Consider the following 25,487-nt stretch of genomic DNA (forward strand, 5'->3'; position numbering starts at 1 on the left):
TTGTAAAAACATTTTCTACCAGATACAATTAATCCTGATGGTTTAACAGCACTAATAAGTATTGCACTAATTATATTTATATATCAGTAAACAGACAGTTATTTCTCTTAAATGGTTAAATCCACACATCTGATGTCAGCAATGAAAACCACGAGGCAGATTTGCAAAGACGTCTGTCCTTTAATGCAGTGAAGTGAAGGACACACATCAGCATCTGAGGTGTGTGTGTGTGTGTGTGTGTGTGTGTGTTACTTACAGGCTCCTCATCTGTAGTCCTGCAGCTCGACTCATTCCTCTTAAGTCAAGCAGTCAATGACTCACTGCTCGCTCGCTCTCACACACACACACACACACACACACACACACACACACACACACACACACAAGAGAACAGCACAATGTCAAATACACTCAATGTTAGAACAGAACGAGAGACACACACACACACACAGCTGTCTCTTCTCGTCTGCTGCTCTTCATTCTCTGTTCAGATCGTCCTCTGGAGAAGCTCATATGTTCAATGTGCCTCTTATTATAAAGTCTTGTTTGTATAGAATTAAAATAAATACACAATGCAGAGGAGAGTGAGTTATGTAGTGACTGAAAGAGTACAAGCATTACTGAAGGACACTTATTATCGCTCCTCATTTACACTGAAAACAACCTTTACATGTAACATTATACAGTTTTTGATTAATTATGCCTTTCAACAAACTACAATAATATTAAAGGAATCTACAGATGCATTTCAATTATTTCTGAAGAGGTATGTGTTGAGGATATCATAGTTAATAACTGAAATATACATGTAGCGAAACCCCTACAAACCCAAACTCATCAGTACCATCAATATCATCACTCTTATCCAAAGACACTCACAAACAGGACAACAGTAGCAATTAAAAATCAATAAAAGAGTACTGATGTGCGAGCGCTAGCACGAGGTCTCAGCTTAACACATCTAGATTTTTTATTGCATAAGAAATAAAAAAGAAAACGGATACAATACAAAACGATTAGAGAAGCTAGTGTTATTTTATATTCCAGGGCAAAATTTATATATATATATATATATATATATATATATATATATATATATATATATATATATATATATGAAATGTAAAATTATATAAAAATGTAAAAAGCTGAAATAAAAACTATACAGAAATTACAAAAAATAAAACTAATCTTCCAAGAAAACATCGTTTCCATGTAATAAATAAAAGCTAAAACAAAAACTATATTTCAGTTCAGTATTCCTCATGTCTTATATGCAACTGCAATAAAAATCCAGCTATGTAGTTATAAAAAAAAAAAAAACGTAAAACCTAATTTATGAAGTGTAACTTCTATAACTAATAGTATTTTGCTTAACACAGCTTATAATGATTGTAAATTATAATGCTTTACGCATAATTTCAGTTACAAAATCAATGTATAAAATTGTTATCCGTCTGCGAACACGTATGCAGACGTCTGCCTGAAGGAGTTTCTCAGAGCGATTGATTGATTGACAGATCAGCTCACCTCAGTGATGGGGCGGAGCCTCACGGCGGTGGGCGGGGCAGACGGGAGTCCTGCCTCCTGCGAGTCCGAGTCCTTCAGAAGGGTGTCTCACCCCTTCAGGAGACAAGAAGAGTCAGTCCAGAGGCTGGCGGCTCCTACAGATCACAGCGTGACGTGTGTCTGCTTCACCTGCACACACCTGGAGGGACGCAGCGCTGCAGCACTGTGCTGAATGGGTGCCGTCAGGACCAGAGCTGTCCGTCAAAACCACGTCAAAGTCCAAAAAGAACTCTGCTCGGTCTGGATTTTGATGCGAGAGAAGCAGATGCACTTTTCCACTGGAGGAAGAGTATTCTGAACGTGATGTTTTGATCAGCTGTTCGTTCTGACGGCACCCATTCACTGCAGAGGGGCATTTCTCCAGATCTGATGAAGACACAGACTCCTCCTGATCTCAGATTATCAGCTAGCGTCGATTTCTGCTGAAGCAATGCTTTCAATTCAGTGATTTCTTTGAAAATTGTGAAATGAATTTGCTGAATTTGTGAAAATTGCTTTAAATTCTATGCCAATTTGTCTGAATGGTTTGCTTGTGCAGGGATAAACATTACACACGTCACCTCGTATCACAGAAATTCATCTTCCTAAGAGCGCAGCCGGCGTCTCGGTCTGTGAAATGAACCTGCCGTAGTTCTCTAGACTCATAATCAGATCAGCAGCGTGGAGCTTCAATGCTGTGGTTATCTGATAAATCTCCTTCTCAATGCAGTAATGATGTCAAGGATAAAGCCCTCGTGTATCAGAGAGTGATTTAGGATCAAACACTAAATATTTCACTCTTATTGAATCCACACGGGTCAAAAGTTTGGACGCACCGCCTGGATCTCCAGCTCAGTACTGCAGGCCATTAGGATTCTTACGTGATGCATTTCCAAAACTAAAAAGCTAGAGCATTTGCAAAGTCATCTACTCAAAACATCACTTACGGATCGTACTCTTTCCTGAAATGCATTCAACAAACGATGTAAATGTTGTGGAGAACATTCAAAAGCAACGGTTCTGTACAGCTCTTTAACACTCATCTTGAGAGAGGAACCAGAGCATACGCATAGACTCGTTCTGCAAATAATCTCAAGCGCCTCCAAACTTTTGACGCTCGTGCGTTTGGTTCGACTGATTTGGGTTTTGTTTTGTTTTTATTTAGTGTGAAAATCACTCGAGAGGCACCACAGGTGTCCCGCTTTTCATGCATCTACAACTGAACTGAATTTCCCAATCAGTCAAACGAGCAGAAGACTTGCAGGTCTGCCGGCGGCTGGGACAGACATCCTCGGACATCTTGAATTTTCAGCCCTCTGGTAACTTTAAAAGCCTCACTCCGCTGGAAACCAGTTACTCCGTGTGTTTAACTGTAGGACAGTCATTTACGTGCTTTATTATGCATGATGCAAAAATAGAGAGTAAAAGCTCATAAAAACACTGTCATTTCCATCAGTGAGTGTTCTGTGCTCATGTCAATCATAAGAGAAGTCTTTACATTACTGTCCATTTGGCTTCAGAAAGGAGCAGTACTTTTAAAATACATTACATAAATGGACATTCAGCCGCTTTTACTTTAAATAAACCAAATAAAAAAAAAAGAGAGGTCATTTTATCTTAACTTTATTGTTTTGTTTCTCCAAAACTAAGTCAAAAGCTGTTATCTGTTCAATTTACATTCACAAATTCACATGACTTTATCGGTTACAATACGTCAATGTGCCATAACACTTCAAAACTTAACACAGAGGAGAGGCGTTTTACTTCTTCTGGGGGTTTTCTGGTTTATTACTCGTACTATTTTGAATCAAATACTTTTCGAAAAACTGGCTTTAAAATAGAAAAGCAAGGAAAGGTTTATTTAAAGAAGTATAAATCGTAGCGCTACTCTACGGTCATGTTAAATCAATGCATGGATTTGTGATTTTAACAGAATCATTCCAGCAAAAAAAGAAACAGGAATACTTTTCAACAGCAATATTCTCACTTGACTTAAAGTAGCTGCACATTTATGATATTAGATCATTAATAATAATAGTAGTAATAATAATAATAATAATAATAATAATAATAGTAGTAGTAGTAATAATAATAACTCATGAGCACTACACATGAAGAACATATGGAGGGTCAGTGATCTGCTTGGTCAGTGCCAGCGTACTGAGAAACACACACCGATTCGACTAAAAGCCTAGGTTTTCTCGTGGAAAAAAGGAAGAGGATTGCTTAAGGCTCACAGGAATAGCACCACGCAGACCAGACAACACTTAGGAGTAAAAGTCTCATGAGATACACTTAATTTAAATCAACGTAAGAACATGGTTCCTTCTCGTCTTCAGAGTGAGAGTGCTTTTAAATGTTTTTTTGTTTTCGGGGCTTTGTCCTCAAATGAAGTAACATAAAAAGGTAGCGTGCTCGTTACAGTAAAAGGACCTGCGAGTCTGAACTGAGTGTGTTAACGCTACAGAATGGGTTAAAACTTCCGGCCAGCGTGGGGCCCCGGCCAGCGCTGGCCCCTGCCTGGAGGCGGGTGGGGCAGAGGAGGGGCCGATCCGTTGTGGTAGCTGCATGAAAGGATAAAATCACACATTTGGATTGGCCTGTTGTGCTCCAGAGGGGCCCAAACTCGTCAAACACACAAATGAAGAAACACAGCTGGTCATGCACTAGAGGAATGTAGTTTATGTGCTGCTTTAGCCGTGCTCTGCGCCGTCACGCGACTACATGTGCGCTAGCGACGGGGTGGAGGCAGCGAGTGCGTGCGTTCTTACCCTCTGGGGTGGAAGAAGCGGGGCGGGCCGGGCGGCATCATGCCCGGCCCCCGGGGGTGTGGCGGTCGCCCTCGGAACGCAGGGTGTCCCGGAGGGGGCGGGGGAGGAGGCGGGCCATGCCTGCGGAGAGACACGCCTCCTTTATGCTCAACGTCTGTTTTGTGCGCGTTATGTATAGTTTGTTCTGTGGCATCTATACGCGTTTTCTCTAAATGAATGTATTTTAAAGCTGCAGTCCATAGCCAACAGTCACAGACAGCAGCTTTGATTTATACATACATATTTATACGCATTTTATAGATGTAGAAACAGAGTTTCTCAATATACTTTTAGATAATTGGCAGAATTTAAAAACCGAGACTCTGTGACACAAAGCAGAATGATGAGTTTAACTGAGAAGTCAATAGACAACACAGACCAAGATACTATTGTGTTTGAATTAACTTTTGTTCAATGAAAAGTATGTTTCAAATCAATATTGAGTTAAATTTGTTGCAATGCAAAATGTCAATAAATGCATTCTTTATATGATTGTATTTTCCCGATCCAATGCAATATTTGGATTAACGGTATATTTCGTTTGATGCATATGTTTTATTTAAAGCAAAATTTGTATGAATTAATTACGTTTCAATGCAATATTTTCAATGCAAGTCGGCAATATCAAAGACCCAAAAATATCAAGAATTAATTTTAAAAAGAAACTTTTGCATAGTGTGTGACATTTAAAGCGCGCAGGCTCTTTCAGACGAATATTTGACAGAAATCTCTGGATGAATACATTATTTGTTTCAATGCGATTTGGAAAAATGCATTATTTGGGTCAATGCAACATTGATTGGTTCAGTGCAGCCCACAAAAGTAGTTTCCTCAAATATCTGACATGGTAAAGGCGTGCAGACCTGTGCATGTGTGGCGGAGGTCCTCTCATGTGCATGGGTGGAGGTGGCGGAGGTGGTGGACCCGGTGGACCCAGGTTCATTCCTCTAGGACCGCCTCGACCCCGCCGGCCGCGCATGTCTGGATACGGCCACGTGCGACCCATGCCTCTCCTGCAAAAGAGCGACAAAGAGACGTTTTTCACAAGCGAACGCATTCAAATGTTTCGATGCAAACGGAGGGCGCTGGATGAGAAAGACTTGAGAACACGCGGGCAGGACCTCATGGGTCCGAATCCGTTGGTGAACCCATCACGGCCTCTTCCTCTCATGGGACCCGGCGGAAACCCTTTCATCATCATCATCATCCCCCGTCCTCCACGGAACCCGCGGGGCATGCGGCCTCCTCTGCCGCGCATCTTCCCTCCACGAGCCCTGCAAATAAACACAGGGTTATAGTGACAGGAGCAACCAATGAGGGCAGCAGCTTCGGTCACGTGACCCACCGGATCTTGCTGTCAGCCGAAGGTTCCTCCTGTGAGGGCATCTCCGCGGCCTCCATCACCTCCGTCGTCTCCTCCACCGGCTCCGTGTCTGCATCCATCTGTAAAACAAGCACGCTCCTCAGTAGTGTGCACCAGCACTCTCAGTAGTACACGCTCCCGCCTATGAGCACGTAACACACTTCTCTTTACCCGTCACCTCTGACCCAGATCCAGACAGAGTCAAACATCTGACGTGTTAAACCCAGGCGGCAGGCTTCACCTCACCCAACGGCCTGCTGGGATAGCAGCAGCTGATCCGGCCCGCGGGGACTTCAGAGCACGAGCCGAGTATTAATAGCGTGAATGGCCGAACGTAGAAGTAAAGACACGCTCAGAGCTTCCTGAGGTAGACTGACTGAACCGAACGCCTATATGAGCACACAGCAATAGCAAATATATCTATTTTAAACGGCCAATAATTAATTGCAATATTTGGCTTAATGCAGTATTTTATGCGTTTGTAAGAACGCAATATTTGCAGCCCTCACTCAAACTACACATGTAGAAGAAAAGTGGAGTTCAAACACCTCAAAAATCTGACACTGTGAGCTGGTGCAAAGCTCCAAGGACGAAAATCAGCATGAAGGAAAACAAGAAAAGATAAACAAACAGGGACAGGAAACTCTATTCAAGCGCTATATTGAAGTGCACTGGCTCATTAGAGACTTCACTTCCTAAGGAGACAGAAGTTTGTATCGGGCATTCAGAATATATGTCTTTAAATAGCCAATGTTTTCATTTACAGCACAGCGCTGAACCCTGATTTGCCCTGTGACGTCAGCAGGGGGCGGCGCTTCTCATCCCAGAGCGTCTTATTAGCTCATTTGCATACACCCGTGAGTGCAAGGTGACGTCATCAAGGCGCCCGTTCCATTTCCTCGGAGGCTCATGTAGTAACACTGTGTTAAACTATTTCACATTCACATGTAGAACTCGAAGTTCACACGGCTGAAAATACAGTGTCATGTTGCTCTATTAGATGTAACGTCTTCTGTCGCCGTTCTGTCGTTATGGCACATACACATAGCGATCATTTATACTGAAAGTATGTTCAATCGCACACAATAACACTCGACACATTAGTCTGGAGGTCTGAGAGGGATTTGCGAGCTCTCAGTTCATTTATTTCCCGCATTCGGAGATTTACCGGGGGCTTAAAAACCATTCTGTCGCCATAATCACAGCTGAACGAAATAACAGAATGATAATCGCTCTGGATGATTAAAAAACATCACCCGAGAAGACAAAAACACCCCGAACTATCTAAGAAACACGCGTTTGCTGCTAAACGCTGAAGTTTTCCCTCAGAATCAGCGACGGCGAGGGATTTAACGGCTGACTGACAGTAAACACACAGGCGCTCCACTACAAACTAGCAGCTCGTTTTCAGTCACTTACCTGGCGAGATTAAGAGCTCTTCTACACAACGAGCCTTAAAATACAAAACGTAATACGGTGTGTTTTATAAAACAAGCATCCGTCTGTTAAACGGCAAAAGCTCCCGCGTTTCCTCGGCTTTGAAATGGCGGCCCGCGCCGCTCCGTCACAACCAGCGCTGATTCTCTTTGTCACAGCGTCATTGTGCCGCGAGGCCCCGCCCACACCCAACACAGCGCTGCCATTGGTCAGCGTTCCCGTCGCAACACTGCCGTCACGACGCCGTTGTACGTAAACTGTTTTTTTTTATTCGCGTGAAAATATAACACTTAGAAATATAATAATTACAGATTAAATATTTTTCTGCATTTAGGCCTATCTTATTATTTTTAATTGTTAGAAACGTAATAGCCTAGCATTTGCTTTGCTATGAAAAGGAGGAAAATGCCGTTTGGTTTTGCGTTTGACTTTAGCAACAAAACAGGACACTGCATATGTAACATTAAAATTATTTCTGATAATATATCTTTATGCTATATAATATAAATCACGAAAAAGTCGTGGTTATCTCAGCAAACGCAACCTTTACTAAAGTTTTTAAAAGGTAGACGCTGCAACAAAATGTTCTTAAAGTCATGTTTATGAAATGTTCTTGGAGCTTTATTAATATTTGAGCCCGAAACCATTAAATAACGTTATAATCACGACGACAAAACGACACATTTTCTTACACTGTTAAAACTAAACACTGAACCTGGTTGTGTTTTGCGTGTAAACAGAATGTTGCAAGAAACGCTGCAACCGCAACAAGAAAAAAAAACATTTTAGTCACGCTTTTCTAACTCAAACCTGTCTTATCTGGGATAAAGCGTTTTTTGCGCTCCGACTTGATTCTTCTAAAACCTTTTCAAGTTGTGAAGAGAAAAAACGTCGACACAAATACCAGTTTCTATAAACACGAACACACGTTTATTCAGCTTTCCAGTTCAAAACGTATTTTTTTAAAGACACCGAGGCTCCACTCAAGCACCAGCAAGAAATATTTACATCCGAAAGACTTCCCGGGAGCGGACGAACAAACAAACACGGAGCAATATTAATCTGTACAGCGGATTGGGAAGAGTTCGTGGAGCGTTTCCGTAACGTTCAGTCCCGAAGCAACAACGTTCCGCGACGCGACGCGTCAGACCTGCTGCTCGAGGATGCCGGACAGTTCCTTGATGTACTGGATGGTGTATTTGAGCGTCTGGATCTTGGTGAGCGGCTGCGCCCCGCGGCTGTAGACCGGAGGGAGATACTCGCGCAGCTGATGCAGTGCCTCCGCCAGACTGCGCATGCGCAGCTTCTCGCGCTCGCTGGCCTTCATCCTCCTCTTCGCGCTCATCTTCGCCTTGGGCTTGTGCTGCTCGTCTCCGAGGCCGGACTCCGGCGAGGAGGCGTCCTCTCTGCTCCAGTCCCAGTGAGACAGGACCTGCGCCGTGAACGCGTCGACGTCGATCTGCGCCATGACGCGAGGAGAAAGTGCGCCGAAGACGAAGCCCGCCGCTTTTATGGGCGCCGAGTTCAAAGGCGGCTCGCCACCCACGTGCGAACGAGGCGATGTTGGCGGATAACGTGAAAGAGAAAAGAAAATAATTAGATTCCCTTTTGTGGGAAACGACTCTTTAAGTCGACGCGACGACAATTAGCGCCGCGACGCGATCAGACGCGCTTCACACGAGCGCGCCTCGCAATTAACATCGAAGAGAAAAACGGCTAGAAATAAAACTTCTCTACGCTCGTATTCTGCTCAGGATTCGTTGCAGGAACGTTATTAAAACGTTCGTTCACGGTTATCCGGCTTTTAATAACTTTAGAACCAAAACATTATTTATGCGTCGTTTATGCGGTTTTTAAAAACATTCAAAAGTAACTTTCCCATGATGAATGTTCTCATATATATTCTCATATTTCTAAAACACTTTATTCATGATTTTTTTTTTTTTTGGTTAAAGTAGTCAAGTTAACAAAACCTGATCAAAAGCTGAAAGATGAATGGATCATAGATGAAGTAAGAGACACAGTAAAGAGCTGAAGGCTGTTAATGAAGAGATCTGATGTGAAGAAGCGCCGCAGCTGTCTGGAGAGGTGTGACAGCTGTCACTCAGGATCAAGGCCTGACAGGAAGTGAGCGGCGTTTACGTCCTGTTTAGGACCCGAGCGTTACTTTGATCCTGATGTTGTTCTGACGGCTTCCTTCAGGCCCAGAGGATGTTTGACTCTTCAACGAAACCTTCCTCTTATTGTGATGATGATCACCACAGATTATACTGTTAAATATATAGTATACAGGTAAAATAAACGTCTGAAATTGAAATACACAAGGATGATATATATATATATATATATATATATATATATATATGAATATATAAAACATTTTGAGTCGGTAATTTTTTTTTTAAGACATGAAAACTTTTATTCTGGAGGGATGTCAGTTTAATAAAAAGCGATAGTAAAGGCTTTGATTTCTATTTTAAGCAAATGCTGCTCTTTTGGACGTTTTATTCATCACAGAATCAAGAAAGAAGCGTCTCTCCGATAAACAGAAATATGACTAAAACTGCTTATTAAAAGACAGACTGCGTATCAAACGAATGAGTTCTGGGTCACTTTGGCAAACCTCATCTTGAGTCTCTCGGCCAGCGGGCGAGGGCTGTCCAGCGAAGAGTCCGAAGAGTCCTCCTCGGGCGTCCCATGATGCACCTGGCTGAGCGTGTGCTGGTTCCGGGCCGGTTTGAGCGCTCTGGACCTGACCCGGGGCCGCTGTCGGTTCTCCTCATCGCTGTCGAAGCTCTTCTTTGGTCTGTGAGGGTTTCTGCTGGTTTGGGTCTTTCGGCCGTTAGCTGGGACCGAGCGCTCTTCAGGTCCAGGACTTCCGGGCGTCTGTTTCCGGGTGTTTTTCGTCATTAGTGGCTCCTGAGGGGAACAGCTTGTGTTTTCCGCCGGTCCCGGGTCGGTCCTGTCGCTCGGAGGATTCTGGGACGGCGAGGCCGTGAACGACGAAGAGTCCCAGTCTATACTGCTGAGGTGCAGCTGGCCAATCAGAGCCGACTCGGACAGGGGATTCTGGGAAGGAAGCGGCGGCCGGGTCTCAGGAGGCGGAGGACTCTGGGAGGATTCAGGGTCCGGATCCGTTTCTGTCTTCAGAGACATCTGAGCGAAGAGATCCGACACGGCATCATGGGAATCAGACGGCTTCTCCTTCCTTGCTTTCGGCTTCCTTTCTGCAAACAAACACAAAATAAAAGAATTCAAATAAAATACTGAATACTTAAATAGAGACCTAGATCTGTGAAAGTGTTCATGTGATAAAGGGTCAAATTTATATCTGAATATTGATGTTTTACGGATCATTTATCAGATATATTAGTGATTCACAGGAAAAAAAGTTACTCAACTTGTAACTGAAGAAATTGTAAATTCTTTTACAGAAGACTGCAGTGTTTATAAATGTGCGTCTCTTCATTAAACTTGACATTTCTTGTGTTTCTACAATCCTGTAAACATCTGGTTAAAAAAAAAAAAAGTGTAAACAGTTTATTCTTGTTTGATATAAAGCTTCAGTCGGGCATAAAAAAAATAGGTTTAGCTTTATATTGACTTCAAAGACTTTTTTTATTTGGTGCATTACCACAGAAAATCATTTTTAAATGTTACAATATAAACAATAATCTACAGTCAACCAATGTTATTTTATTATCATTAATATACTATTATAGTATATATTAATATTTTGGGGTTTTTTTGTATCGCATGCATTGTTCACTTTTGAAATTTACTTTTAGTTTTAATTGTTTCTATTTAAAATTGTAGTCATGTTTTAAAAAATTAATAATGATAATAATTTTTTAAATGAAGAATAAAAATCATTTTAAAAAATATACAGTCAAAAATATATATATATTTAGACACCCTTCTCACAGGATCACTGTTTATTTGCTAGTCTTTAGAAAACGGTAATGAAATATGAACAGAACAAACTCATCTTGATGAAAGAAAGCTGTGCAATGAATTCATGTCACGTTAGAAATCAATAGAAATGAGCATTTTATGTACGCATGTATATACATATGCACATTTTTAATAAATATTAATGTTACTAAAATATATATTTGATGTGTCCATCTTATTTTCCTGAGAGTACGTGTTGTTTTTAATAGCTGTATTCGAGCAGCAGGCCGTGTGAAGGTGTCTGACCTCTGACCCCTGACCTCTGAGGAGTGAATGAAGGCACGTACTCTGAGCTCCGGCTCTCTGCTGCTGGAAGTCCTGAAGGATCTCAGGAAAGGCCAGACCGAAGAGAGACTCTTCCTCCAGCGTCCTGACCTCCGTCTGCTCCTCACGGCCCTCGGAGAACACGAAGTGATCTGACCCCAAACAAACAACACAACCTTTCATCAGAGTCCGTCTCTTTACAGCTGACATTAAGAAATCATCTGGAGGCTGATGTCTGGTTTGTTCGGATCGGACAATATTTGAAAACCTGGAATCCCAGGAAGCAAAAAAAAATTCTAATTATTAAGTTCTTAGAAAAAATCAAGTTTTGACACACTGTAGCAAACGATCTAAACTTAACGGAGCGCACTCTTTACTTTATATCCTAATGATTACTGGCATAAAAGAAAAAGAAGAATTTGGACCCAAAGCATCTGTAGTAGTCTGTCGCTGCTAATACAGCTGTGTGTTTATGACTGAAAAGTGTTCAGATTTAGGAGCCAAGAAAAAGTCTCACATCCTCCAGAGACCAGAACACCTTTCAGGCCCGGAAGCACAAAACCTTCTTGGGATTTCTTGTTTTTTTCTCTCTTTGGTTTAAGATTATGTCACGCTCTTTCAGTTCATACTTCATTAATAAATTCTTGTCTGTAAACTGGACTCGAAGTGGAAGGCATTGCAAAATATCCCTCTGGTCTCTGTTTCCTGTTGTCTTTCTCTCTATCTTCATGAGTTCTCCAGGCCCGGACACCTGAAAGCCCTTGATGTTTTCTGAAGAGCTGCTGTAATAAAGGCTTTACGGCGGCGAGGAGCGTGTCTGCAGGAAGCTCTTTTAGCACCTGAAGGTGACACATTTGTTCCTCACCTGTGACCCCTGACCCCTCCTGATCCGACCTCACAACCAGACACTAACGAGCCGTCACTCACTAAAACTGGATTAAAAGATGATCTCAATCACCTGGTTTCTTCCAGACGACCTCGAAGCAGGAGACGCCGTTCCTGACCCGTGGTTTATGTATTCTGTTCAGAAGAGACGGTTTCACAGGAAACACATTTCTATTTAGAATATTAGATACCTTAAAAAACAGTAAACACACATTTTCTCACAAGCAGAAAAAACACAAATATAAATATAAAATATAAATATAAAGGGCAATTAATTGCTTAACCAAAAATTATTGAGGTCGTGTACATATATTGTGCAATAAATCGATATATTGATTATTGTGGCAGGCCTATTTGTGTGAGTGTCTGTGTGTGTGTGTGTGTGTGAGTGTGTGTGTGTGTGTGTGTGTGTGTGAGTGTGTGTGTGTGTGTGTGTGTGTGTGTGTGAGTGTGTGTGTGTGTGTGTGTGTGTGAGTGTGTGTGTGTGTGTGAGTGTGTGTGTGTGTGTGTGTGTGTGAGTGTCTGTGTGAGTGTGTGTGTGTGTGAGTGTGTGTGTGTGTGTGTGTGTGAGTGTGTGTGTGTGTGAGTGTGTGTGTGTGTGTGTGTGTGTGTGAGTGTGTGTGTGTGTGTGTGTGTGTGTGTGTGTGTGTGTGTGTGTGTGTGTGTGTGTGTGTGTGTGTGTGTGTGTGTGTGTGTGTGTCTGTGTGTGTGTGTGTGTGTGTGTGTGTGTGTGTGTGTGTGTGTGTGTGTGAGTGAGTGTGTGTGTGTGTGTGTGTGTGTGTGTGTGTGTGTGTGTGTGTGTGTGTGTGAGTGTGTGTGTGTGTGTGTGTGTGTGTGTGTGTGTGTGTGTGTGTGTGTGTGTGTGTGTGTGTGTGTGTGTGTGTGTGTGTGTGTGTGTGTGTGTGTGTGTGTGTGTGTGTGTGTGTGTGTGTGTGTGTGTGTGTGTGTGTGTGTGTGTGTGTGTGTGTGTGTGTGTGTGTGTGTGTGTGTGTGTGTGTGTGTGTGTGTGTGTGTGTGTGTGTGTGTGTGTGTGTGTGTGTGTGTGTGTGTGTGTGTGAGTGTGTGTGTGTGTGTGTGTGTGTGTGTGTGTGTGTGTGTGTGTGTGTGTGTGTGTGTGTGTGTGTGTGTGTGTGTGTGTGTGTGTGTGTGAGTGAATGTGTGTGTGAGTGTGTGTGTGAGTGTGAGTGTGTGTTTGAGTGTGTGTGTGTATATATACATTACTATAAATTACATTACTATAAATATTACTAAATGATCATTTCAAAACACAAAAGAGCAATTACTTTAAAATTAAAAAGTTGATAGCAGAATATAATTTAAAAATGTATTAAAGCTAAATTAAAACTGAACGCCTTCCTTAATAATTCATGTTCCTGGTCTTACTGTAAATGATGAATCAGTTATTCTACAGAAAGCCACTCCGTCTTGACGAATCGAAGCTCTTTCACACTTCATGATTTGTGTTACTGTTCCTGCTCTCTCTGTTTTCTGTCAGGGTGTGTGAGTGTGTGACCTGAGGGGCTGGAGCTGCGGCTCTCGGCCGTGTCTGCGGTTCACCAGCTCGCTGTAGGTCATCAGAGACAGGAGCTTCTCGCTGCTGTAGTGTTTGGGCCAGTCCATCTTCTCCAGAGCAAACGTCTGAAACAAACAGACGGCGGTCAGGCCCCGGTCGCTCTAGAGCCTCGGCCGCTCCGGAGAGCTCGTACCTGCATCAGCAGCAGACTGGGCTTCCTCCGGCGGAACGGGGCGCTCGCTCGATCCTTCGTCTCCAGAAACTCCCTGATGACCTGAAACACCGGCAGAGCGGTCAGCGTCTGATCTGATCCCTTCACAAGAAGACGGACGCTTATACTGACCTCCGTGAAGGGGAAGTGCTCACTCGCCAGCGTCTTCCTGCAAACACCAGACACGCTCTTAAAGGGACAGCTCGCCCTCAAATTATTTTGTTCTTCAGTAAAACAGTAAAGAAGACTTTTATCGGTTCATAAAATCTAAGTGAACAGAAGCGCTCACTTGACTTTTGTGACAGTGATTCGTTCCTGAATGACTCACCAGTTTGAATCATTTGATTCAGTGACTCATTATCAGTGACTTGCTGCCACTACTGGTGCTTTTAACCTCACTTTTAAAGTTTATTTTTGTTTTTTTTTAATAATTTCAAATATCAGTATTAAACATTTAGCATGCGTAACCTTCATTAAACAGTGTGTAAAACATATCTAAACAGCATTTCAGACCCAGCTTCTGTTTCCTCTGCACGGCAAAGATGAATTTTGCTTTATTTGTTTGGTAAGAGCCCAAATGTATTATTATTCTAATTCACTTATTAAATGTCAGAATCTGAATGAAATGATAATGTCTTTATCGAGGTAAAAATCTATCTTTGGTCAGTACAGTCCTACACACTTCCTGACGCTGGCTTCGACGGAGGAGGCCTGGCGAGTGTGTTCGGTGCGGTGCCAGTCACAGGGACACTGGGAGTCGTAGTCCTGCGGCGAACAGAAGCGCTGGCTCTCACAGAAAACACAGCCGCTGCGCTCGTGAGCTTTAGCAGAGCCTACGACACACAGAGCGGCTCAGAAACACTGCACTCTCTCAGATCAGCAAAGCAGACCACACCGATACTGACCCGGGTGCCGGCAGACCAGACAGTGTGTGACCTTCTTCACCACGACCTCTGACCCCTCAGCTCTGTCTGAGCCCCACTCAGTGAACCTGTGACCCACAGAAACACACTCAACTCTGAACCAACACACACTTCTAACCAACAGAAGATGAAAGAACCTGTATAACTGCAGGCTTGACGCACACACACACACACACTCTCTCACACACTCTTTCTCTCTCACACACACTCACTCTCACACACACACTCTCTCTCTCTCTTACACACACACACACACTGCTGTTTATAATGTTTATTTATATATTTTTAGTTTAGTAGTATTTCACATTTACCCACATGACAATAAATAACCGAAGAGGAATCAAACCAATCACAATGCAGTATGGAGCACCTCAAGGCTCAGTACTAGGACCGCTATTTTTATTTTTTACACTCTACATGTTACCCTTGGGGGATATTATTCAGAAACATGTTGTAAGCTTTCACTGTTATACTGATGATACTTAGCTCTATATTTCTTCACGGCCCAACAGATCATACCAATTTGTAAAACTAACACAATGCATAGTTTTAATTACTGGACCAAAAAACATTACACTACCATACACTGGCCTAAAAATACATTTTAGCTCATCTTAGTGTGGCTAACTAATTGCCACTGAAGACATTGCTCTCCAAACTGAATTTAAATCAATCTGTTATATAAATAATACAATAAACAATAACCTGTAGTATAAATAAACAAAAATGAGAAATGCTGCCTTTGCAACCACTTCATATAAAATTAGTTTTAGTCGTCAACCCTGAAGAGAGTATGTTAGAACGATTCATACTTTTGCAGAAGACTTTTTCCTTTCAGATTCTGAATCAGCTTCAGCGCCTGTTCTTTGCCGACTCCAGCGACGCCCTACAGGACCAGAAAGAGAACAGCGCAATGTTCACTGCGGCGTTTCGTCATTTCAGAAAGAGTTTAGTCCTACAAATCTGCCGAACCTTGGGGATGTAGTCGCAGCCCAGCAGGACGGCCAGTCCCACGAGAGAGTCTCTGGAGAGCCCGAGCTCAGCCCGAACACGACTCGTCTGATAGCAGTCCACCTGAGGATCCTGCAACAACCAACAACACACACGTGTTCTCGCTGTCCGGCGGTCGATGGGCCTTATGAGCAGTAGCGCAGCAGATGCAGTGAAATGTATTAACAAACTTCAGATTAATCAAAACAGTGGTTTGCTGAAGCCCTAGTGTGGAGCAGGAACCTTTGTAGTCATGTTGAAGTTCCTGTAGACGGTCTGAGCGCCGTATAAGAAGGCATCTCCGTCGTTAGTGATGCATCCGTCCACGGCACCCTGAGAGTCCAGAAAGGCACACATAGCCTCCGCCTCGCCGGCCGCCGTCACCCACGGCACTCCCAGACAGTCCAGCATCTCGGCACACTGCAGAGACACCCGCATATAGTGAGGTTCTCTAGTGCTATATAAATGTGAGGAACTGTGTTACGAGGTTTCAGCAGCGTGTGGAGAAGGACGACAGGCTCACCTCTCTCAGGACGGCCTTGAATCGGCCTCTGCTGGTGTTTTTAGCTGCCCCCGGCTTGGCCTTGGCTCGGGCGTATCTCATCTCGTTGCGTTTGCTCATGGTCTGGGCTTTGATGCTCGGGGCGTCTCCCTCCATCACAAACACCAGCTTCACTCCCATCAGCGTGAGCGAAGACACGCGGAAGAACAGGTTCCTGCGCGACACACAGCACCTCACCTGAGCCGCCCTGCGATGAAGCGCTCGCATCTGAGAGACGTGCTCCGGACTCACCTGAGATGAGGTCTGGTGACTTTTCCCATCATGCCCTGCACGTGCTGGGCCTCGCACACCCACAGGCTGAGGTCCACGGCGAGGGTCTTCCCCGACAGACTGTAGAGCGGAACCGACTCACGGACCGGGTCCAGGATCGACCAGAGCTCAGAGACACCCATCACCTCCAGAACACACATACACAGAGAAAGGATGTCATTATATATATCATATAAGAACATTTTGAAATAATATAAACAATATAAATAAAACACAGATGGAAGTGCTAGGACTAATATGTACATATATTCTAAAATAATGTATAAATGTATAACACACACACACACATATATATATATATATATATATATATATATATATATACACACACACACACACAAACACACAATCTAAAACAATAATGTATAATAATTTATAATACGTTATTATGAGTATATGTGTATCCATTAGTCAGATCATGGTGAATCTTTCTCTGTATGAGATATATACACTAATATCATTTAAATATCGCGCTTCGGATTATTAAAACACAAAATACCGTCAAGTCGCGCCTCACAGAGGAACAGTGTGAGACGTACCGCTTACTTACATATACTATATGTATCTCGATGAATAAAAGGCGGTGTTTATATTTTTAAGCTGTTTTTCGCGAGTGTTTTTGTTGAGTAGAACCTCGGTCTGAATATTTGAACGCGCGCCTGTCGGAGATCTCGCGAGAATCACGTGAGCGCCTCCCGCGGCGCGGAGGAGAGACAGCTTCCGGCTCACAGCTCTGCGCAAACATGAAATTGTTTTTATCTCTTAGTGCGAAATAAAAGACAAGCGGGTTATGCGAACGCAAGTTTAATACCTGTAAATTAAATAAGTAAACGTGAACGAGCAGTGAATTGCACCGGAAGTGATGTGCTCAGAGACCCGTATGTAGGTGACGTGTCTCAATCCCGGAAATAACCGCCGGAGCTTCTCGCGCAGCGCACAGATTCCTCACAAACATCACTAAAACATCTAAATAAGCGTGAGTGATTCTGTGAACTACAGTGTTATTTGTTAGTGCATCCCTGTTATGATCGTGTACATCTGACGTGCTTTTAAATGCCTCGCAACACTCTTTAATAATAATCGAGAATGAGGATAAGAATTTAAATTGCACTCTTACAGAATACTGCGGTCTTTTACGTAACGTTACTTTTATAATCAATATTGTAAATCCCTGTATGTGTCCCTGGAGCACAAAACCTGTCTACGTTTGTATACAGCATCTAAAGGCAGAACAAATAAGCTTTACTTCGATGTATTGTTTGTTAGGATAGAACAATATACATACAACTATTTAAGAATCCAAGGGAGTCTCGTTTTAAAGTTGTTCAAATGAAGTCCTTAAAAATGCATATTACTGTTTAAAATCAGGGTAGGAAATGTACAATATAGTCTTGGAACATGATCTTAATATCCTAATGAATTTTATTGTGTATAATTTTGACCCATACAGTTGATATAAATACAGCTGTGCTCCAGAGACACATGAAGGCGATGAAAACATGATGTTGTGGAGCGAGATTTCCATGCCTTTACTAGAAGGTGTTTTGTTATTACCGTGGTGTTTTTCAGTGAGATGGTGACAGATGTGCAGCTGGCCATATTTGCCAACATGCTGGGCGTCTCGCTCTTCCTGCTGGTGGTTCTCTATCATTACGTGGCCGTCAACAACCCCAAGAAACTGGAGTGAGGCTGTGAGAGAGACAGGTGAGCGCACACACCGTATCCCATCAGCCCCTGCTGCGTCTCCTTCGCTCATAATCACCGCTGCTTCTCTTTCAGGATGACGAGGACCAAGACCCGGACGCTCAAGCAGCCTGTACATTTCCATTTTGTATGAAAAAGATGTGAATAAATTGTCTCAATAATAATCACAAGACGGCGATTCTTTCAGAAATACGTGGATGTTTTATTGCTTCCTAACTGCACAGGATTCACAGAGAAACGGTTTAATTCAGACTCGTCTGTCCTGTTCACAACACACCTACATCAAATAAACAGGACTCCGGCCACACGGGTGAAAGGGTTAGTCTAAAAACACAATGCTCGTTTGTGGAGGTGATGTTCTGCTCACGTCTGTCTACAGACATTCAACTCCTGGTCTTGTGCTTAATGAACGACAGAAACACACCTCACTCCAGCAGACCAGAAAAACATCCAGATGATCAGGGAGAAGTGTGTCTCAGTAATGGAAGTGAATGGGTGCCGTCAGAATGAGAGTCTGATAAAAACATCAGAATAATCCGCAGCGCTCCGGTCCATCAGTGAACATCCGGAGAAGACAGAAGATCAAACGAATCCAGCTTTAACCTCCATAACTCTTCGTCTAAGTGTTCAGATCTGAATCGGGAGAGAAACCTGCCCAGATCAAGCAGACATTATTATAACGGTCCAAAACAGCTCTGGATTTTGACGTGAGAGACGAGAGATTCTTCGTCACCAGTCTCTAAAAACATCTCAATGCTGGATTAGTTTGATCTTGTGACGTTTTTAATCAGACTCGTTCTGACGGCACCCATTCACATCCATTGCTGAGACACACTTCTCCAGATCTGATGAAGAAGCGCTCTCCTCCCGATCTCACATCTCAAGCAGGTTTGTAGTCATCTGTCAGAGGAGAGTTCCTCAGGTCTGCAGAGATCTGTTGAGATGAACATCTTTGAGCATCAGGGCACAGCGAAGCTGGTCTGAAAGCGTGTGCTGGTGTGTTACCTGTGTGTGTGTTCATCTGTCCGTCTGCACGCGTCTCCAGAGCTCTGAGAGCTACAGGACGAGCTCTTCAGCAGACGCAGAGGACCGCCGTCTCTCCCAGAAACACCTGAAAGCGGCAGAAGAGAAGCATTTTCTCACATCTGATCATTTTATGACATGCAGCCTGAATATAGAGGAAAGAACAGGCCATTCTTTTCTGAGCTTTTTATGAGATTCTGCTGCTTGGGATTTAAATGAATAAGATCTTTTTAACACTAGAGCAGATAAGGACATAAAATGATCCCAGCATCGGTCATCACTCCATATCTCTGGTAATACAAGACAAACTTGAGGGGAAGATTTGCACCTGCACACAGACTCAGTATAAAAACAGTGATTTTTAAGCTCATGTTGATATAAAGCATGCATTTACATTAAATACTAAACTCTCATTAATGGAGATAAGCACTGAATCTACAGAAAGTCCTCACGCAGAGGTTAAACCGGAGTGAAGCAGCGAGATGTTTGCAGTGGACTGATCTGGACTGAATAAATCCTGAGAATATCTCACTGTACGACTGCAGCTGTTCACATCGAGCTCGAGAACATTATAAAACTACCTAAGATTTACACATTTTCTTCCTAAAATACTTTGTTAGTGACGCGGTCGGACAGTGTTCACTACGATAAATACAGGTTTACACTAAAATATGCCCACCTTATCAGCAAAACTGAATAAATGTGGTTTTACTTGAATTGTTTAAAACAAATGAAAGAATGAGATCAATTCTATTTTTATCTTGATATATTTATTCTAATACATAAGGATATTGGATGGTTTTTAGCAATTAATTTGAATGTATGGCACAAATCAGTCCCTATTTCATACTTGCTGACTCTACCTGTGGAGATGTTAAACGCTGGATGTGAAAATGCTTGGAAATGATATGCAGATGAGGTTATATTGTGAGCTCCATATATGGTTATTTGGGGAGGAGTCAGGGTGGATTTCCTCGTACACAAACTGGGATTTATAAAGGGATTTCTGCGCAGGTTCTGGCGTGCATGTGGTTTATAAATCTGAAAACCTCAGCGCGTAGTGAAAAATCTAGCTTCTGTGCACTTTTATAAACGAGGCCCCTGATGATCAGAATCTTCTAGAAAATGATTGATGGAGAATCAAGTAAAGCTGAGCTGCTTCAGTCCAGTAAGAGTTGATCTGGAGATACGGCCTCAGAATCAGAATCAGTCCAGATCTGATTCTACATTTACACTAGAAGAGCTTTGCGTGGGTCGTGAAGGGGTTAAGAGGGACTCTGACCCGCCAGGTGCTTCTTGATGCCGGGTCTGATGAGCTTCCAGGCTCTCAGGGGGTTGGTCTCCGCTCGGGGCTGAAGCTGAGGATCTCTGCGCACCGGGATCCGGCTCGGCCGAGGCTGCAGCTCACACCTGAAACAGACTCAGAGACTCAGAACGGTGTGGTCCATCACAGCCGTGCGTGCGGCTCAAACACTGCTTCACCTGCTGTACACCACGGACGCGTCCAGAGAGTCCCTCAGCGGCTCCTGAAACACAGAGCCCTCGCTGTCAAACACGCTCAGGACAGCACCGCTGGGTTTCTACAAGTACACCGCATGGGTCAAAGTCATCCACTTCTCCTTTAACAGTGCAATAGTAATCAAAAGTCATGTTCCGTGAAGATTTTCTACTGCTAATTTATCAAACCTTAATTTTTTGCACCTTAATGCATTGCTAAGAACATAATTTGGCCGACTTTAAAGCCATTTTTCTCAATGTTTTTTTTTTTTGCACCCTTCCAAAATGTGTTATTGTTTATTTAGTACTGACCTGTAAAAGATATTTAAGAGAAGAAGAAATAACAAGAGAAGAAAATAGTAAAAATGACTCGTGTTGTTCTCTGAATGATGCACAGCTGTGTTTTAGTTCAGTGATATCTCTGAACAGATCCTGTGGTTTTCTCTGTGAACCCTTTTAAGCAACGACTGATTTTGAGATCCATCTTTTCACACTGATGACAGCTGAGGGACTCGTGTGGATCAAACACTCACTGATCCTCCAGAAGGAGAAGCCAAGCATTAAGAGTTGGGGCGTGAAAACTTTTGAACAGAATCAAGATTGATTACATTTTTCTTACTTTGCCTAAATATTGTATGTTTTCCATTAAGCACTGTCAGTGAGTGTTTTATCTTTCTGTAACAGCTGTATACGAGTCCCTCGGTCGTCCTCAGTGTGAAAAGATGGATCTCAAAATTGTTGTTGGAAAGGGTTCAAATACAAAAAAGAGGAGACAAACAAGAGACTCGGACAACTATCAGTAAACTAAAACACACAGCTGTGGATCGTTCAGAGAACAACACCGTATTGAAAATCAAGGGGGTGAAAACTTCTAAACGGGATCATTTTCAACTATTATTTTCTGTTATAGACTGTATGTAAACACCTTTTATGAGAAACATCTTATTTTGGTAAAATAATTCCCATTTAGCAGATTCTGAGAGGACGAGGTAAATGCGTCTCATCCTTTCTTAACAAGCCACACATCAATGGAAAGCAGATTTCTGGTTTTATGGTTTTTGTGTCTACCTGTGACAGCAGCGCCGTCCTCGGCTGGGGGCGTGGGAGGGGGCGGGGCCTCTGCTGGACCTGCCCCGCCCGCCACACGTTTGAATCTGACCAGCTGGGCGGAGCTCAGGGCAGCTGTTGCCTAGGCAACAAGACAGACAGACACAGCCGATTATAAACATCCTGCGGTAACCACGACAACAGTGGGAGGAGCCAGTTTGTGTGATGTCACAGAGCGGAATCGTAAAGAAAGGTCAAAGGTCACAGAAGCAGTTCAAACAGGATGTTTATTAGAGAAAAGTCAGTTCGGATGATTCTAGTGTTACACAAGATACATTTAACAATGAGCACAGCGTCATGTGATTTACAGGAGAGGCGCGTGATTGGCTGCCGATACACACTCAGAGGAAGACGGGACGAGAAGACCACTAGAGTACAGCTGCGCGCACACACACACACACACAGAGATACACACACTACATTTACACTCGTTACACACGGCTCTGCTGAAAGAGAAGTGTTTAACATCAATGTGCTTAACATCTGACATTTACTGAAGGAATTCAAGCAGCTGTGCAAAAAAACTGCTGCGTTTCGCTCATCACTGATGTTACACACACACACACACACACACACACACACACACACACACACACACACACACACACACACACACACGAGAGCGAAGCAATCTCACAGAGAGATGACACATTTCACACCAAACATCAAAAGAATTATGAAACTGAATGATACAGATATAAGAAAACAAAGTTACAAAAAAAAACATTATTCTGATTTTTATAAACTTAAAATCAGCAAATTCAATATTTCAAATTTAGTGCGGCAAAAACCATAATAAATACTTTGCAATGTAATAGAATTCTTTTGCATTTCAGGGAAAATAAAGGTGCTTCACAATAATGTCAAAAATCTTCAATAGACCTAAAAATAATAAATATATTTCTATTTAAGGTTTTCTTTTGGTTTTGATGTGAAATATGATGGAGACTCATGATCTAGTAAGAATGACCTGCATAAACACAGAAGGAAAAATCTCACACACACACACACACTCACTCTCTCTCTCTTTCACACACACACACACACTCTCTCTCTCTTTCACACACACACACACACACACACACACACACACACACACACACACACACTCTCTCTCTCTCTCTCTCTCTCTCTCTCTCTCTCACACACACACTCTCTCTCTCTCTCTCTCTCACACACACACACACACACACACACTCTCTCTCTCTCTCTCTCTCACACACACACACACACACACACACACTCTCTCTCTCTCACACACACTCTCTCTCTCTCTCTCTCACACACACACACACACACACTCTCTCTCTCTCTCTCTCACACACACACACACACACACTCCTCTCTCTCTCACACACACTCTCTCTCTCTCTCTCTCACACACACACACACACACACACACATCATTCTCCTGATCTATACTGAGATCCTGATTAGTGTTTTCAGCTTTCTCAAGCATCATGACGTCCCCCCAGAAGGAGAATGCTTTCTGACATTATTATGACAATCATCTTACTCAAAAGTTAAAATAAAACAAATCTTAGAGAAAAAAAAAATATTATCTATGTGTAGATAAAGGGTGTAAAACCCTGCAGATAGAATAAAAAAATCTTGTGTTTTGGTTTTCTTCAAAAATAAATAGTCAAATAAATAAAAAAAAAAAAAATGGAAAATGATCATATTTTTTTATTTCCAGTATGCAAAACAAAGAAAGCAAACTAATGAATTATGAAAAACTATTTAACAGTAATTGTTTTGTCATTAAAAAAACTATTAAATTATCAAAATGCATGAAAAATAATTCATTCGAAATATGCTTTTATTTTCATGAGATTCTCTCATAATTGTGCTCATATTCAACGAATGCAGAATCTAAGGCCTCAATATCACTACTGAGAATAAATAACATCTCCTTCATTCTTTTACTGAACGTCTTTTAATTAATCTTTAGGTGCTTCATGGAAAAAACGCTGAGGATGTAAAATCCAACTTAAAAGATCTGAATTAAAAAGAAAACACACACACACAGTCTCTCTCTCACACACACACACACAGAGAGGCAGTGAGGGCCGTCAGGGAGGCGCGGGCCCCGGGGCCGGTCTGCTGTCGCTGAGGTAGTTCTGCAGGGAGGGCAGGATCTGGGCCAGGCTCGGCGGCTGCAGCGAGTACAGACCTGCCATACTGATGGAGCAGGGCCCCGGGGCCCCCGAGGAGGAGGAGGAGGACGAAGACGAGGAGGAGGGCGAGAGTGGGGCCCGCGCGGGGCCCGGGGCCGGAGCCGGAGCCAGGGAGACCCGCTGCTGCTGATGAGGACGCCTCTTCTCCTGAACTTTACTCTCTAGGAAACACAGACACCGTCAGCATCACAAACACACATCAGCACAACATCCTGAGCGCTCTCTCACCTCTGACGGGCCCCAGGCTCCGGTGCGAGGGCCGCTGTGTGCCGGGACCCGGAGCGCTGCAGCCGAAGGTGAAGCTGGGAGAGCTCTTGAGCTGAGGGGACGTCTGCCGGGCCCCGGGGCCATTGGTGCTCGAGCGAGTCCGGTTCAGAGCGTTCTCTGACACAGACGTGCTCAGACTCCTGAGGAAACACACCAGAGCCCATCAATGACCCCGGAAATCACTTCAATGAACACAAGACTAAAAGACACGGATTGAGATCAAGAAATAAATTACATTTAAATGAAATTACTACAGAAATCTAAAAAAAACTAAAAACTAATTACTTAAAACATTTAAAATAACCAAATAAATCAGAAACATTTAAAATAACTTTAGATTAAGTTAAAACATAAAAACATTAAGAATAATTCATTAAATATAAAAAAATAATGAAATTAACCGTTTACATAAAAAAGGCTTTAAATAGGTGGATTAAATACAATAAAACATAAAAAAAGAAATGTATTAAGAGTGTCACATGGCATTACACCACATGCATGAAATAATGTTGTTTTTAGCAACGTCATTCGACCCCTGTCCCGCCGTGGCTTAGTTTAAAAGTGCTGGCTATGGTCCGGGTCTGGTCCTGGTCTTACGTGGGTTTGGGCGGACTGCTGGTTTTGGCCGGGTTCCTGCGGCTGCTGTTCCTGACGTGTTTGAGGATGGAGGCGCGCAGGTTCAGCAGGCTGCTGTGTTCGGACAGGACCAGTCGGGGCCAGGGGTTCCTCTCCTGCATGTCCAGCGCTGCGACGGCCACGGCCCGGCCCACCTGCTCGTACACCTGCGGCGTGTATTTGGGCGGGAAGGCGGGCGGCGGCGGGGGCGTGGCTCGGCCGTTGTCGTGACAGGCGGGCGGGATGCTGTTCACCGAGCGGCCCGTGTTGTAGTTACACTCCAGCGTGTAGCTGAAGACAGAGAACACACACTCGTTCACACACACACACACACACACACCTCAGAGCAGTGTAACTCGGGCCGGTT

The 25,487-nt window shown here is 43.2% G+C and overlaps 5 protein-coding genes across 8 annotated transcripts in view; 1 reads left to right on the forward strand and 4 right to left on the reverse strand.

The window, feature by feature from the left end:
• Positions 1-1,171: 1,171 nt before the first annotated feature.
• si:ch211-51e12.7 (uncharacterized protein LOC336335 homolog) lies at positions 1,172-7,312 on the reverse strand. Of its 2 annotated transcripts, none has more exons than XM_043230789.1 (6): positions 7,141-7,311; positions 5,704-5,801; positions 5,480-5,632; positions 5,222-5,371; positions 4,320-4,439; positions 1,172-1,623 (listed from the first exon to the last, which is right to left on the reverse strand). In XM_043230789.1, the coding sequence occupies exons 2-6, from the start codon at positions 5,799-5,801 to the stop codon at positions 1,605-1,607; spliced, it is 540 nt and encodes a 179-aa protein (XP_043086724.1). In that variant the 5' UTR covers positions 7,141-7,311; the 3' UTR covers positions 1,172-1,604. The 2 variants fall into 2 exon arrangements, with proteins under 2 accessions (XP_043086724.1, XP_043086723.1); XM_043230788.1 differs by lacking the exon at positions 1,172-1,623 and adding an exon at positions 3,156-4,112 and having other exon boundaries at positions 7,141-7,312.
• Positions 7,313-8,061: 749 nt separating this feature from the next.
• msgn1 (mesogenin 1) lies at positions 8,062-9,510 on the reverse strand. The gene has a single exon (XM_043230753.1). The coding sequence runs from the start codon at positions 8,624-8,626 to the stop codon at positions 8,303-8,305; it is 324 nt and encodes a 107-aa protein (XP_043086688.1). The 5' UTR covers positions 8,627-9,510; the 3' UTR covers positions 8,062-8,302.
• A 36-nt stretch (positions 9,511-9,546) lies between these two features.
• Positions 9,547-17,421, reverse strand: LOC122333222 (flap endonuclease GEN homolog 1). 3 transcript variants are annotated; one of them, XM_043230752.1, is made up of 14 exons: positions 17,270-17,394; positions 16,692-16,855; positions 16,422-16,614; positions 16,142-16,318; positions 15,881-15,991; positions 15,721-15,794; positions 14,891-14,976; positions 14,668-14,818; positions 14,118-14,154; positions 13,968-14,048; positions 13,775-13,899; positions 12,335-12,396; positions 11,400-11,528; positions 9,547-10,385 (listed from the first exon to the last, which is right to left on the reverse strand). In XM_043230752.1, the coding sequence occupies exons 2-14, from the start codon at positions 16,850-16,852 to the stop codon at positions 9,748-9,750; spliced, it is 2,025 nt and encodes a 674-aa protein (XP_043086687.1). In that variant the 5' UTR covers positions 16,853-16,855; positions 17,270-17,394; the 3' UTR covers positions 9,547-9,747. The 3 variants fall into 3 exon arrangements, with proteins under 3 accessions (XP_043086687.1, XP_043086686.1, XP_043086685.1); XM_043230751.1 differs by having other exon boundaries at positions 17,230-17,391; XM_043230750.1 differs by having other exon boundaries at positions 9,548-10,385; positions 17,281-17,421.
• An 879-nt stretch (positions 17,422-18,300) lies between these two features.
• Positions 18,301-18,601, forward strand: ost4 (oligosaccharyltransferase complex subunit 4 (non-catalytic)). The gene is made up of 2 exons (XM_043230755.1): positions 18,301-18,434; positions 18,510-18,601. Exon 1 carries the CDS (start codon positions 18,304-18,306, stop codon positions 18,415-18,417), a length of 114 nt encoding a protein of 37 aa, XP_043086690.1. The 5' UTR covers positions 18,301-18,303; the 3' UTR covers positions 18,418-18,434; positions 18,510-18,601.
• A 14-nt stretch (positions 18,602-18,615) lies between these two features.
• The window catches only part of agbl5 (AGBL carboxypeptidase 5), a 13,759-nt gene continuing 6,887 nt past the window's right edge, over positions 18,616-25,487 (reverse strand). The window contains 9 exon segments of the mRNA XM_043230749.1: positions 18,616-19,368; positions 19,440-19,545; positions 20,740-20,867; positions 20,940-20,983; positions 22,023-22,051; positions 22,054-22,143; positions 24,235-24,399; positions 24,467-24,645; positions 25,103-25,411. Of these exon segments, the coding sequence (XP_043086684.1) occupies positions 19,353-19,368; positions 19,440-19,545; positions 20,740-20,867; positions 20,940-20,983; positions 22,023-22,051; positions 22,054-22,143; positions 24,235-24,399; positions 24,467-24,645; positions 25,103-25,411 (1,066 nt within the window). The 3' untranslated portion in view covers positions 18,616-19,352.

Source organism: Puntigrus tetrazona, unplaced genomic scaffold (genome assembly GCF_018831695.1).
Source record: "Puntigrus tetrazona isolate hp1 unplaced genomic scaffold, ASM1883169v1 S000000223, whole genome shotgun sequence".
Classification (NCBI taxonomy): domain Eukaryota; kingdom Metazoa; phylum Chordata; class Actinopteri; order Cypriniformes; family Cyprinidae; genus Puntigrus; species Puntigrus tetrazona.

Coding starts and splice junctions, on each gene's coding strand:
- LOC122333222 (XM_043230752.1), bottom strand. CDS start 16,852: ATGGGTGTCTCTGAGCTCTGGTCGATCCTGGACCCGGTCCGTGAGTCG. Junction 15,795..15,880: donor GCTGCGACTACATCCCCAAG/GTTCGGCAGATT, acceptor CTGGTCCTGTAG/GGCGTCGCTGGAGTCGGCAA. Junction 14,155..14,667: donor GTCGAAGCCAGCGTCAGGAA/GTGTGTAGGACT, acceptor TGGTGTTTGCAG/GAAGACGCTGGCGAGTGAGC.
- msgn1 (XM_043230753.1), bottom strand. CDS start 8,626: ATGGCGCAGATCGACGTCGACGCGTTCACGGCGCAGGTCCTGTCTCAC.
- ost4 (XM_043230755.1), top strand. CDS start 18,304: ATGGTGACAGATGTGCAGCTGGCCATATTTGCCAACATGCTGGGCGTC.
- si:ch211-51e12.7 (XM_043230788.1), bottom strand. CDS start 5,801: ATGGATGCAGACACGGAGCCGGTGGAGGAGACGACGGAGGTGATGGAG. Junction 4,440..5,221: donor CCTCCGCCACACATGCACAG/GTCTGCACGCCT, acceptor GTCTCTCCGCAG/GCATGGCCCGCCTCCTCCCC. Junction 4,113..4,319: donor CGCTTCTTCCACCCCAGAGG/GTAAGAACGCAC, acceptor CCTTTCATGCAG/CTACCACAACGGATCGGCCC.